This window comes from Fundulus heteroclitus, unplaced genomic scaffold (assembly GCF_011125445.2).
Source record: "Fundulus heteroclitus isolate FHET01 unplaced genomic scaffold, MU-UCD_Fhet_4.1 scaffold_307, whole genome shotgun sequence".
NCBI lineage: Eukaryota > Metazoa > Chordata > Actinopteri > Cyprinodontiformes > Fundulidae > Fundulus > Fundulus heteroclitus.
Genome location: NW_023396717.1, coordinates 20,956 through 35,621, shown reverse-complemented (window position 1 = coordinate 35,621; position 14,666 = coordinate 20,956). Strand labels below are relative to the sequence as shown.

General features: G+C 38.0%; 1 protein-coding gene across 1 annotated transcript in view; it reads left to right on the top strand.

Moving 5' to 3' along the window:
* LOC105935032 (inactive N-acetylated-alpha-linked acidic dipeptidase-like protein 2) overlaps positions 1-14,666 on the top strand; it is a 121,246-nt gene that overhangs the window by 101,521 nt on the left and 5,059 nt on the right. The window contains exon 7 of the mRNA XM_036130237.1: positions 13,561-13,650. Within this exon, the coding sequence (XP_035986130.1) occupies positions 13,561-13,650 (90 nt within the window). The remainder of the gene's footprint in view (positions 1-13,560; positions 13,651-14,666) is intronic.

Below are 14,666 nucleotides of genomic sequence, written 5' to 3'. Positions count from 1 at the left end.
AATGACCCGCACCTGTCTGAATCACACGAAAAGTTTTGCAGCTCTGTGCATGAACATAGTCAAGAAACTGCGTTTAGCACCAGTTTTCCCACCAGCAGCAGCGGTGGCAGCAGCGGTGGCAGCAGCGGTGGCAGCAGCGGTGGCAGCAGCGGTGGCAGCAGCGGTGGCAGCAGCGGTGGCAGCAGCGGTGGCAGCAGCGGTGGCAGCAGCGGTGTGAATGCACATCAGTGCTGGTTCAGAGTCAGAGCACCATAGGCAGTGCTGTTTGCAGGTGCTGCGGGAGTCTCTCAATTTAATGTTGTAAATAAAACTTTCGCCCCAAATTCAATTTTCCCTCTCCTGACGAAAACGACGTGAAGTGAGGAGAGAGATAGAGAGACATTTTCTGACTGCCGCTCGTTCTCTTCTCCTGGATCTGTTACAATTCTCTCCTCTGTTTCCTCTGTTTCCTCTGATTCCTCTCTCTCTTGGTTCCTCTCCTCCTTCATCACCAACTTTGACCTTAAGATGCCTCACCTGACAGTTTCGCTGATTTCTGCCAATTGAGCATATTTGCGAGAATGAACGAAGTAGAGGCCGCAAGCTAGGTGAGCATATAAAGTATGCGTAGAAAAAGATAACTTCTTCTATATTTCATCTTAGAATGATGCGTAGAAGAAGAATTCTTCTAAATAAATTGATTTTCATGTGAATACATTTCATTTATTTATTAAATTTACAGTTTTTGATTAAATTTTTTTACAAAGGAAATGTTTATTTGCATGTTTCATGGTGAGGGGAAAAACAAAAATTAAACATGTATATCTGCCTCGCTCACTCCCTAGCGGCAGCTCGCCTGGGGGCACCACACTTTCGGAAACCCTGAATTAGTCTGTTCTCGAAGTCCTTTGTTTTTAATTCTCCTACAACTTTGTCCATTTTTTTTTAACAAATCTTTCTGAAGAGAACAGGATTTCTCTTGGTAGTCATGACAAACAAAAAAAAGCCTTTTGATGGACAGCTTCTCAAAGGTCATTACTAATATATTTCACCTTGGCATAGTGTTAAGACAAACCCGTGTGCCCCAGATTTTGCATTTAATCAGCAGAACCTGGTGGAGCAGCAAGGGTATAATTAAATTTTTAAACACATTGTTGTTTAACAAACAATGAAAGTGTGGAATCAGTTCTAGTTTTTTATAGTTGGATTTAAATTGTTTTAGAATCTGGGACAGGACAAGTGATTTTTTTCATGTTGTAAGTAAAAACCTTGCATTGTTGTGCGAGGTTGTAATGTTTTATCATGATATGATCACAGACACCCAGGTTTCGCTTTAAAAGACCAATCTTTGGTACATGGAGTTTTTAAGTTAACAACAGTGTGGGATTTACTAAGGGCACAGCTGCTAATTGACTGAAGAGAAGCATATCGCTCTCACTAGACGCCGAGGCTGCAGTGTGTGGTGGTGAAAAAAAAAGAACTTCCCATCTGATCTATCTGGAAAACCAGGGCAAGAAATTATTTTAACACACTGCTTGTCAAGTCAGATCGTTTATGATTTGCTGGAGGACATTTAATAGAATGATCAGAATCACAAAGTTTTTTATTATAGGGCATTTATTATAATACATTTTATTAGCAAATTTACACACATTTCCTCTCCTCTTAGTAAAGTATAATGGTACATGAGCAAACGCCATCAATGTTTATAGACCAACCAAATGTTTAAGAGGGCACCCTGGTAATGGACCACCCCAGTTTGAATGCTTTCTAACTTTAAGTGCATCTGTTGGTGTCAGGGCAGTAAGGCCGTTGCATGATTTGATGGTTAAGCCAAACTTCGACCTATAAATGTGAGACTATTTATGAGGAGGAAATAAAGTGTTTAGATGGTTTGAACTACAGCTAACAGACTTTGGTGTAAGCAGAGGGCACTTTTCAAAGATTAAGCCCTGACTATTTTAGATTTTATCTGGTAACAGAAGCTTTAATGGGTTTTATTGTGAGTTTTTGTCACCTTTTAGATCATCCTTTCTTTGCATGACCTACCCTTATTCTTTATGTCACACAGTCAACAGACAGGTCCCAACATTCAATGGATGGAGGTTTAAGTTAGTCCGCCAATATTACAGATGTAAATCCAGTTGAGAATCTGAGCACAGGAACTCTTTATCCAAACTGATCTGAGCTATTTTGAAAAGAAGAATATATAATAATTTCAGCCTCAAGATGTGCAAAGTTGGTAAAGAGCTACCTCATCACTATTTCCATTCGAACAGTTTAAACCACACACACACACACTCACACACACAGATTAGAGCTGTCATAAATGATTATCTCTGTATTGTATTGATTATTCTCGTAACAGTGGTAATGGCCTCTGTAGTGAAAATGGTGACAAAACGCATATAAAGTTTCACTTGCATATTACACTGTGGATTTATTATACATAGATTATATTTATTTATTATTTTTTACATTAAATAATTGTATTCAAATCAAACAGAACCCTTCCAGTGTACTTAGGTGCTGAGTTAAACCAATTTAGTTTTGTTCAATTCAAAATCAGACAAGAAATAACAGTAATTAAACATTCATCAAGAAGGTAAACAGCTAATTTAAATTCAAGCATTAAAAACAATCCCTTTTTTAAAACCATTTTATTTATTTATTTATTTGAGGTTTTTACAGTACTAGAGGCTCGTTTTTCATATAGTGGGCTGACAGGAGGTTTGACCGACTGCGTCGAGCACTAAGGCCTCCGTACATGGGTTGTGTACGCTAAACACCGATGCACCCTTTTAAAACCATTTTTATAAATTGAATAGAATACCTTCAGTGGGGAAATCCGACAAAAATAGGTAGACAGAAGACAGCAGACTTGTGTGTGTGTATGTATGTATATATATATATATATATATATATATATATATATATATATATATATATATATATATATATATATATATATACGTGTGTGTGTGTGTGTGTTTGTGTTATCATGTATATATAATAGCATGCTTCAAAAAATTTATTTTAAATATGTCATTATTATGATAACCATAACCTTGATTTTATTCTGAAACTAATTTAGTAGTTTTCCTGTGCACGAGATATGTTGTTGCTTTAATATTTCCACATAATGTTTTTTCCTTATGGTGCTATCTATTTCATAAAGTCCACAAGTCCCTCCTGCAGATAAAGACCAACACAAATTTCTAAAATTATTTAACGTCAAAGTAATTTTAGCGTATTCAAACCCTAAAATTAGTTTTTAAAATGATCCCCATTATTCTGGAATTTAGAAAATAGAAGGCAAGGCAAGTTTATTTATAAAGCACTTTTCAGTAACAACACAATTCAAAGTGCTGAAATAAATATAAATAAATTTGGTAAACCTAACGCAGTTCAAATAGAATTTTTTTTTTGGGATTATTGGATTATTATTTGGTCAGACAGTAAGAAAATGTAGGTTGTGTCTTTTTATACAGGGTACATAAACATCTGGTTTGAACTGTATGCAATAATCTAGGCTATTTGCGTTTTCAAGAAAAAAGTTTTAAAATGATTGTTTTACTCAAAATGCTCAGCTTGAATCATATTTCTTAACTGTGGGCAGCTTGAGTTTCAATATTTGCAGTTTTACTGTTGTTTCTCTATTTAGTAACATATGCTGTTTGTTAAAGATAGAGTCTGCAATTTTTTTTTCTTACCTGTTCTTCCACCCCTCAGAAGGATTGCGTGAATTTTTTCCCCCCAAATCCACTCTGGTCTTATTTCCTTCTATTGAAGTCTTCCTCTTCTCTTAAACTGAAACACAGTTTGTTTCTTGTGACTCTCAGCCATGTTCAAAGTATACAGTGAGAGCAGCAGAGCTACAATGAACGGCTAACAGCTAAGCTAACCTCTAAGCTAACCCCTAAGGTAACCAGATACATAAACATTAGAAGTGCGCATGTGCAGCCATCAAGCGGAAACTAGCAAGGAACAAGCATGCACACTGGCCTTACGTGAGCGCATCAGAATGATTGACATGTGGGACAACCAATAGATAAGGTGATCCCTCCAGAACTTGAGGGACAGAGAGAGGTGACGGCAGGACCAAATCTCTGACAAACTGATGCCCCTTCGAACTGAACGGCAGTGATTGGTCAGGGTTTTTACAGACCTGCAGCTCCCACAGAGACAGTTTTTTTTTACCTCATTTTTCTGAATGCATATTGCATTTACAACTGTCAGGATTGAAAGGGCCTATTTACCTAGTATAACAAAAAGTGTTTCTGAACAGGCTTACCAACTATAGCTTTAATTAGTAGGCATAAACGCCCATGTAAAAAGCACTACAGGCAGGAAACAGATATCTATGGTTAGACTCAGAATTGTTTACAAATGGAAGGTGTTACTGAAGTCGCTCTATCTGTTGTTTTCAGCTTAGTTTTCAAGCTCCACTGAATGTCCAACCTCCAGCTCCAGCAGACTTTTAAAGCCACAGTTTTACAGTGAGAAAATCCAATTACATTCAGCACCTGCAAAGACAGGGAGAAAGAGATGGACAGATGGGATACTCACTAAGAAACGAGAGGGAGAAAAAAAATCAATGGCAATCCAGCTCAGGTGGGACTAAGCTCAGTGATGCAGCTCCTCTTCTCGCTTCGCACTCGTTTTGTGATAAAAGGGGATGTTTTTCGGGGTGTTCATTTTACAAGGATCCACTACATTAACCTCATGAACACCCAAAGATTTTTTAATCATCCTTTTTTTATATCCCTCTTTCCCTTTGTTCTCTCTCCTGGCTCTCTTTCCGACCTCGTTATATCTGTCTCCTCTCTCTCTCTGCTTCCTCTTTCATGTATATCAGTTGAAATGGCTGAATTGGCCACTGTTATGCTCTGCCATCTATGATTTTGTTGTCCAATGTCTACTTCCCCTGCTTATTAACTGACCTTCTAACGACTATCCCTGCATACATCCAACAGTTTTCTTAAATAGTTTAACTGGTTAACTGTGAGTATTTGAAAATCTTTTTGACCCTACAAGCAGCTAGTCAGTTAAAGGCTTGCTTTCCACCCATGTCCTCACTGTGCTGTTTTGTCTCAAATATTCATATTGGACATATAAAGCTCTTTAATAGGAAAAGAAGCTTTGCATATCCACCTGTCCCTAAATGATAAGATAGTCGTCCTGCACTTAATCTTGTGCCCAAATGAACAGGTGCCATCAAGTATCGTAACTGGAGATAGACCTTTTACTTCACTTTGGAGGAATTAACCACATCTTTTAAAAATTTCACAAAGACTGTAGAATATAGTAATTATTTAAAGGAGCAATAAGTAATAATGACACCTAGTGTCTCAAATCAGTACAGCTTTCCACTGACAACAACCTAATAGCCTGGTACAAACACCAAACACTCTTGAACAACGAAGAAAATTAAGACGCTGGTGAGGTTTTACACAAACACCTGCCACACATGAGTGCTAGCCAAGAGTGTTATCAATATGAAGCCCCAGGTATTTATATGAACTCACCCGTTGAATGTACTGTCCATGTATGGCCACAGGACTGGGGTTTCATGAGCATTAGTGTGATTGACCCCTCGTGTGATTGTTCTGAAAAGTCTGTTACTTTCAAATAGTTTAGAACTGAAGAAGCCTTTCCTTATCTCCTGGATGACCAATAATCTACACCAGCGTATCTTGGTTATGTATATTTTAGACCTAAAAATTTTGGTTTTACAAGAAATTCCGAAAAATTTAAAGATTTTTTTAAATATCTCTAACCTCTCTGATACAAGTATTTAAAATGTTACAATAGACAACCTGTTTTAAAGGCAAAAATAATTTCCACCCAGCAATTTTTCATTTAAAATTCTTCTCCCCTGGACAGAAAATGGCTTTTCTTTCAGTTCATGCACATGACAGAACCTGTCCACCCAGCCCTTGGTCACAAAAAGCCCCAAGTGGTGCTTAAACAAATGGTCATTTGAAGATGTGCCCCCCCCCCCCCCCCAAGGACATACGGTTTGAGCTCATTCCCGAGTGATGAGCAGGATCCTTTCATTTGTCCAACCTGTAATCATTGTCCTTCATGCTAAAGAGGTCCTTTACCAGTTTTTTCTTTATATAAATGCTAGCACTGACATTTTGTAAGTATGTGTGGGCTGGTTATATTACAGGGCACAACCGTTATGCTATTATTTTGTGCTGTCAGTTGATGCAGCTAATTGGACAAAATTGTCTTTTTTTTGTCCCGCCTCAAGTAAATACATTGTTTATTAAGCATAACCATCCAAAAACTACTCAGGCGTCATACTATAATGTTCTAGTTTTCAAAGGTTTGACAGTCAAATTCTGATATAAGTTTGTGTCTTTGTACACCTCTCGAAAAAAATAAGACTAATGCTAATATAAGGCTACATTCACACTGCAGCCTGAAGTGACCCAATTCCAATTTGTTTGCCCGTATGCGACCTGGATCTGATCTTTTCATGACAGTCTGAACGACACAGATCAGATTTTTTCAAATGCGACCCAGGTCGCTTGGATATGTGGTCCTGAATCCGATACGTATTTGATCTTTTCAAATGCGACCTGTGTCTGTGTCATTGATACTTGACAAACGTCACTAACGGTGGACCTGGCTATGCCAAAGAGGTTGGCTGTTGTGCGGTAACAAACACCTGTTGCAAGTCCATACAGCCCCACGGCAACGCGTTTACTCGCTGCTATGACCGCCGAAGATTTGTGTTTTTACGCAAGAGCGCTAAAGAGATCCGTTCAGACGCACATAAAGGTTGCCTTTGTCATTCGAAAATTATGATGAAGTCCGTATCAGTAAAGCCGCCTCGCCAACATAGTAATGATCCGCACAAAACTTGTTCCGGCCAACAACTCACCGCCTCGCCTAAGCAAATTCCTGCAGGAAACACTGAGCGTAAAGATGAAACCTTACTAAGCCAGCAGTGCCTCAATAGGCTTTGTTATACCTATGCCATACCAGGAGGCTGTGCAGTAGTGCTGCCACAGAGGTAAAGAAGGAAGAAGAGCAGGGGGAAAGAGGCATTTTTGTGGACCAATGAAAAGGTGGCCAACACAAATGCAGTAGACATGCAAAATTAAACAATTTCCTCTTCAGAGTTTGGGGAGAGTGGAGTTGTGGACTGCAGCTGGAGTCAGTGCTTCCAGAGCCACCACACACAGATGTGTCACGGATATGGACTACAACAGTATATTTTCTGTGTTAATCCACTCCAAGAACAACATTATCAGAAGTGTCTTATCTGTCCTAGTGTTAAGCCACAATGTAGCCACGCCACAACCACCCCCCACCCCTTTGGCAGACTGACAGAAGGTGGGCTGCCATACATTCGGCGCCACCGGGCCTTTTGACCACCTGCAGCAAAGTGCATATACAGTATTATGGACATACCTTTTCAGTAGGACCACGAATTAAAGGTCAGGAAAAGGGCAGCTAACAATTCTGCAGACCCCACACATCCTGGACACACAGCTGCTTCACTGTGAAACAAAATAAGCATATTTGCACTACTACAACTTGCCTTTATAAAAATTTTAATAAATAATAATTGGGTCTACACACACATGTACAGTATGTACATATAGTTTGTTTTATTTCTTATTTTATATACTCTAAAGTTTAAATATTTATGCTTAACATTAGTATTCTGTGAGTGTGTGAAACCAAGTCAATTTCCTTGGTTGTGCACTCAGAGTTGATCTTGATGTTCATCTTTTCTTACTTGTACAACGCTTTATCAATTCCAGAGGACCCCAAAGCACTTTCCATTACATTTAGTCATTCACTCACACATTAAACACATTTACCATTTTAAACATCAGCCATAATGAACAAAACTAACACAAACTCATTAAATAATAACCCACTATGCGTAATAGATATGCATGTTTCATTTTTGTAGTTTTGATGATATTGTAATTTTGTGAGATGCACGTATACTCCACTCAACTATGTTGCAATGCCAAGAATTGTTTGCAGACTTCAGATGGCCTCTTCTTAGCTTTCCACTGATGAAGAGCTTTTTTTTCTAGCCTCACACAAGTCAAGCCCTGCCTCTAGGGGTTTCTTTCCAACCATTTTCACCATTTGCCCTTCCTTTAGTGGGGCACTTGAAGTCATCCTCTGATTTCTGAGTAACATTGTTTTACCGGTCAATAGAGAATATTTTTTATCAACTGTCCATCTGTAGCTTATATATCTATATGTGTCTATCTATCTATGTATCTATCTATCTATGTATCTATCTATCTATATATCTATCTATCTATGTATCTATGTATCTATGTATCTATCTATCTATCTATCTATCTATCTATCTATCTATCTATCTATCTATCTATCTATCTGTCTGTCTGTCTGTCTGTCTGTCTGTCTGTCTGTCTATATATGTATATATGTATATATATATATATATATATATATATATATATATATATATATATATATATATATATATATATATATATGTCTGTGTGTGTGTGTGTGTGTGTGTGTGTGTGTGTGTGTGTGTGTGTGTGTGTGTTTTATGAAATTCTAATTGAAATCCCAACCAAGAAGAATCAGAAAAGGAAAGAAGTAGGCTTAGGAGCTGAGATGAAGGCATGGTGAGCTTCTCTTGTGTGAAAGATGAAGTGAAGTGTAGATTAGCAATACAAAGGGCTCTAATGTGAATGGAACTCAGGTGTCTTTGATCCTGGCTAAGGCTCTTTTGTTTAAAACCTTCAATTCTCCCCAGCCATTCATCCTGGCCCTGTGAAGTATAGAACAGAGTGCTTGATTTGGCCTGCTCTTTAGCACTGCGTGTCTAAGGCTAATGGCTCTGAGCTACCTTGAAGGGGGTGAGGTGGGGTGGTAATCCACAGGTGTGTGCTTAGAGTTCACAGGTTTATGTATTAAGGCCCAGTGAGCCCAAATACAGCCGAAATGTTCAAATCATTTTTAGCTTATTCTTAACGATGGTTTCTAAGTTGTAAAAAGGCTCTATTAACATGTTACTGATAATGAATTTAACCCCAAGTTTGGTTTAATTGTGTGACTCTTTTTGTATTTTCTTCCACTTAAAAAAAGCTTATTTCCCAAAGCTGTGAAGGTGATCGCCCCCTGCTGAGAATCAGTAAAGCACCAGCCTAGTTCATAGTATGTTACATGTTACATACTACTTGTTCCACATCTTCTTCATCCGATGAGAATTTTTTACACTGTCTCTCATATTCTAATGTCTATTTGCACACTTTGGTTTCTCAGGGAATGTCTGTTTGGACATCCATTCAAACTGCACAGTTCTGTAACTTGAAGATCTAAATTTATTGCACAGTATTTTACTATGCACATGAATGTATCAAACGACTGAGGGTTGGTGTGATACATTCATGCAAAAGCACAATAAACTATTAATCTGTGTGCATTCTGAGCCAGGGTCTCTCATCAAAAATGTCAGTATGGTAAAACATAAAATAAAGTTGATTATATGGTGAGGTTAATCATTTGTCCAACCAATCAAGTCCAATTGCAGTTAAAACTATTTAGTATTTTTTGTCACTGTGTGAAGAGCTTTCGGTCCTTGTTAAAGCATCATGTCTGCAAATGGCAAGCTTATATTTTGATAAGGTATTCCAAGGTTGCGCACAAAACACTGACATGCTGACATTGAGCTGATCCCATGTAAGCTGGTGTCTCTCTATCAAGTCCCTTTCAGTGCGAGCCTGATATTCGTTTTTAGCTTCTTTGTGTGACCTTTACAAAACCGAGGTTGGCATATGACGTTTAAGTTAATGTGCCACTGGCAACTCTCTAAGCTGTTAAGAGACATAATCACAGGGCCAAACTTAAAGAAGGTATGAGGTGGTGACATGATTCCAGCAGGGGTTTCGAGACAGCTTTGTTTGTTTTTTTCTTCATACAGTATGTAATCTAAAAACTGATTTGTCAGTTTTTACACCAAATGCTAACAATTGCTAACTTTATGCTATGTGCTAAACATTCTGATTCAGTTTGGTGAGTTAGAAAACAGAGGGGGCCTGATAATTCGTCAAGGCTACCATTTTGAACTATGTGATGACCCGATGAGATCCTAGTGCCCTTTTCAAGTCGTACCCAATCTATTCGGGTTGGGACAGGTCGGACCAGTTCAGCACAGTTTGATTCATTTTCCATTACAACTGAGAAGCATCTCAATGCAGGCAGGATCTTTAACATCAGGCGGCCCCACAGTCTGAAGCAGTGTTGCCAAGTCTGCTTATTAGAGGCAACTTTGGGCTAGATTTTTTCTAAAGTTTCTTTTAAATTTCGTGAGTAACAGGTTGCGTTTTTTGGGCTTGTTTTATTGTGTAGTTGCTTATTTGGGCTTGGCTTTTGTTCCAATACAGCTTCTTTACCTGGTTACACAAGAACTACTAAGAGACCTGGTCGTGCTGCTGCTGCATAACAGAAACCGTGTGCCACATATCACCCCTATCCCCATTTTACCAACAGGAACACGCTAGTCACTTCTTTTTCTTGCAAGATCTGGCATCACTGATCCAAAGTGATGTGATTTGCAGATACATCAGCACAACAACAGGATAGAGTGCTGCTCCAGTTATGGCTTTTATCAAACTAATAACAGAGTGCCAGAGAAGGCTGTGGGCAGCTAGATAAAACACACTAGATATATACTGGATAGAGAGAAGGCGTGTGGTATCAAGTGGAAGAATATGAGCTAGAGGACATGAGAAGGTAAGCTTTCGCTACTTAATGCTAATGCTACTTAATGCTAGCTTGCTATAATAGTGTTCATACACAATAAACCCAGCATAAATGATCTAACGGTTGAAGATACTCATTTTTAAAATATGTTGTAACTAATCATAGTGACAATGGTGCTGGTGCTAGGAGTTCTTCCTATATCCAGTGGGTTGCTGGTTTGAATCCCCACTCCAACTGTCTTCAGTTGGGTAAGACACTTCACCTGCCTTGCCTGCTGTTGCTGGTCAAAGGTCAGAGGTGGTGCCGATTGTATGGCAGTTCCGCTTCTGTCAGTCAGCCCCAGGACAGCTGTGGATTAAATGTAGCTCATCAGCGTCAGCATGCAAATGTGTGTATGAATGGATGAATGACTGACTGTAGTGTAAAGTGCTTTTGGTTCCTTAGACTTGATAAAGCACTATACAGGTACAAGCCATTTACCATAGTGATGCTGCCACCTGACCAAGTAGTGACCGACAGTCTTCTGACATTTTCAGAGCAACTCGGAACTGTTGGAACTGCAAGCTAGCAGGTACTGATAATAGTCATGGTTCCATGTAACCGATATTAATGGAAAAGCTGAAAAAGCGACATAACCTGTAGTGAACTGTTTTAAGTTGGCACAAGCGGAAAAGGGGCATTAAGACCACACGTAGACCTCATCCACACCAGTGTCACTGATGTCTTTGCAAAGGCCTGATTTAGAGCAATATATCTTATTTCAATTTAGACTAAAGTCTAAAAGCTGTCTGTACTTAGAAGAAAGAAGTCATAAGAGCCACAAAAAAGTTTGTAAATCACGAACCTAAACTTAAAGAAAGCTTCATTTGATTCAGAATGAATGATTTTACTTGTTTCTTCAGTAATTAGTTTATGCTTACATGAGTAAGAGGGACAATATGTATTTTTGTTTATTTAACAGTCAAATACAGATTCATACAGTACTGTGGATAGAAACTACACAGATTTAGTTTAAAAATATTGTGAAACATTCTGGTTGTGCAGGATGTATTCTGTTTTAGCCTAACAATCTGTGGACTCTGAACATTTTTATTATTTAACAATTAAACCTGGGGCCTCATTTACGAAGCGTGAGTATGCAAAAAAAACAAAAAAAAAAACTCAGTACAATGTTTAATGCTCAACTTGGCATGTACAAAAATTAATGTTTCATGTTGTTCAGATACACAAAAGTCTGCTAAACTGTGGTTCTCATTTGCACGTGCGCGATGGCTGACTTCTGAGTATTTTTTTATGTAACAATCTGACCCATCTTAAAGATTTAAAACACTTCACCAAATGTATGTGGGGACAGACTTCCTAATCAAAGTATGGGAGGCATATTCAATACATTACAACAAGAAGTATTGGGTCAATGCAGCAGCTAGACGGGCTGCTTGAATTTAAAAAACATTGTAAAACACAACGGGTATTAACTTTTTATTTTCAGCCAGTTTATTTAATTAGTCATTGTTGCCACTCCAGAAGCTATTGGTTTGCTGTAATTCATTACAAATAACCCTCGAGGTGTTTCTCTGACTGTGTGACAGCGCTGTTGCCATGGTTATTTGTACACGTGGTTGGGGCTTCTGGGTATTTTCACTAACTTGTATATGTAGTTTGGAGCGAGGACAGAGTGTCCCTAGGTACACATGCAGGTGGACCCAATTCTATGAAAGGTGGGATTTATCACGGCAACACATACGGTTCCGTACATCTTAATTTTTTTGTGCACCGCAGGTTACAGGATTTCATCCTACCACCAAGGTTTAGTTTGAGAGCTGTGCACTCTTTTGTACATGAGGCCCATGGACTTATGTTTTATAAAAAAAAAAAATACAGTTTAACATTAGCCTTTACAAGGTAAGTAATTGGCACTAACTAGTACTAGCTATGTTTATCATTGACACTTTAGCCAATGCGATATTGTTACTATAACAAGAGCAACATTATAAAACCAAAAATTAATAAGAAAAATGTTTTGCATTTCAATTGATATACGCTCAACTCACTCTTTGTTTGTCTAACGTCCCAGATTGATGTCTTTAACCAACTGTTCGGGTTGGAATTTAGTATGCTACTTTAAACCCAAAACTGCTTTGTTAAATAAACTCCTGGTTCCTGGTTCACACAGGACTGGGCTAGCAGACATAAACCTCATTAAGTATTTTTCTTTCAACTAGTGGGTTTTACAGTGTAGCACTTTCTCTTAAAAATTCTGCAGCCATTGAGTCATTACTATTGGCAGTATAAAATGGCACCAGGACAGGTCTACTATTCTGAAACCTTAAATTGGTCTGCAGTTGAGAACGTACCATTTTCAACTTCTTATCATTTACCCTGCTGTCTTTGCAATGTCACTGAGGGGGTTAAGGTAAATTGGGTTATGACTTAATATTACATATGTGTGCTGTTTATTAGGACATCAATTTTCCATTTGTTGTTTTTTTAGAAGGAAATGTTTCAGGGTTTTTTCTCTCCTTTTGGTTTTTACTTCTTTTCTGATAAATTTCAGGTTGTGTGAAGTATGCATGTTCTGTCACCATAGCGACTTCAGCTTTTCTTCTGGCAGGTCATTTCACATTTTGCCCTCTTAATTCTGAATAGAAGGTAAAATAAAAGAGTACATGAGATGAAAAATAAGTACAAAGCAGTACTTGGACAGAATTTCAATCTTGTATCTGTACATAGTATATAAATAGTATTTATTTGGATTTTTGAGATGTCTCCACAGAAGGCAAATATTTAATCTCTTAATACATGGACACAATTTTAAAGCTGTATTTGTGTCATGTCTAAAATTTCTATTTTTCTTTTCAGACCACCAGTTTTCTGTCGGAGGCCCAATTTTCTGCTCAGACTCCAGGAACACTCGACCCACTGTTCAAGTTCCATGAAACCATTGCCAAGGTAGGGCTACTGAGTCTGATCTTATTCATCTTAATGACACTGCGGATAGTTCAACAACTGGTCATGTCAGTAGGCAAACAGAGTAAAGATGTCTTTCCTGATCCCTGAGGCTGGAGAGAGTTGAAGATCATATCAGTTCCACTTCATGGCGAGAAAATAAGATAAGATGTGCTGCTAGATTGGATTAAAAAATGAGATACATTATAATAATGTGACTTGATGGTAACAGAAACATAACCTGTCAGAAACATAACCTATTTTAATTTTACACCCTTTATCACAAACTCAGGGACTATACCAGACTGGAGCACATCATACATAGCGAGAAAAGAAACTGTTTAACAGCAACTTTAAGAACATTTTAACACCAGTTGTATGATTTAACCCCATGAATGGATAACAGCTTTTATTTGATTGTTTTTAACTGACACTGAACCTGAACACCAGCAACAGGCACCGAGTAGCTGCAGTAGAGCTGCCCACTAAATCACAAGCAGGGATTATCCACAGAAATTATTTGTTTTGATCAAATAAAAGCTTCCCTCAGACACTGTTCTGGATTTTCAGGTCTTTAACATTTTCCATAACACAAAGTCACTTTAATTACAAGGTTTTGCATTTTAAGGTTTTTTTGGAATATAGATGGATTAGCTTTTTAGAAATGACCAAATAAGCATCTTTAATACAGAATTAGTAATATATATATATATATATATATATATATATATATATATATATATATATATATACAGTTTTAATTTGCCTATAAAGTCTGGATTTGTCAACACTGAAAGCAGTTGTTTTAATTTTTTCAGCTTTACCGCAGCCATACGTTTTTCACATTCACATATCAGCTTTTGCAAGGAGCACCACAAACTCTGAGGACGAGTGTTGATGTAGTCATTAACAGCTGCTCATTATGCGCATCCTTATTAAGTAGATGTCTGAGAAGCAGTGGCAACGACCATCTTTTATAAACAGTCAACCACAAAGCCAGCTTCTGTCAGTCACTTAGC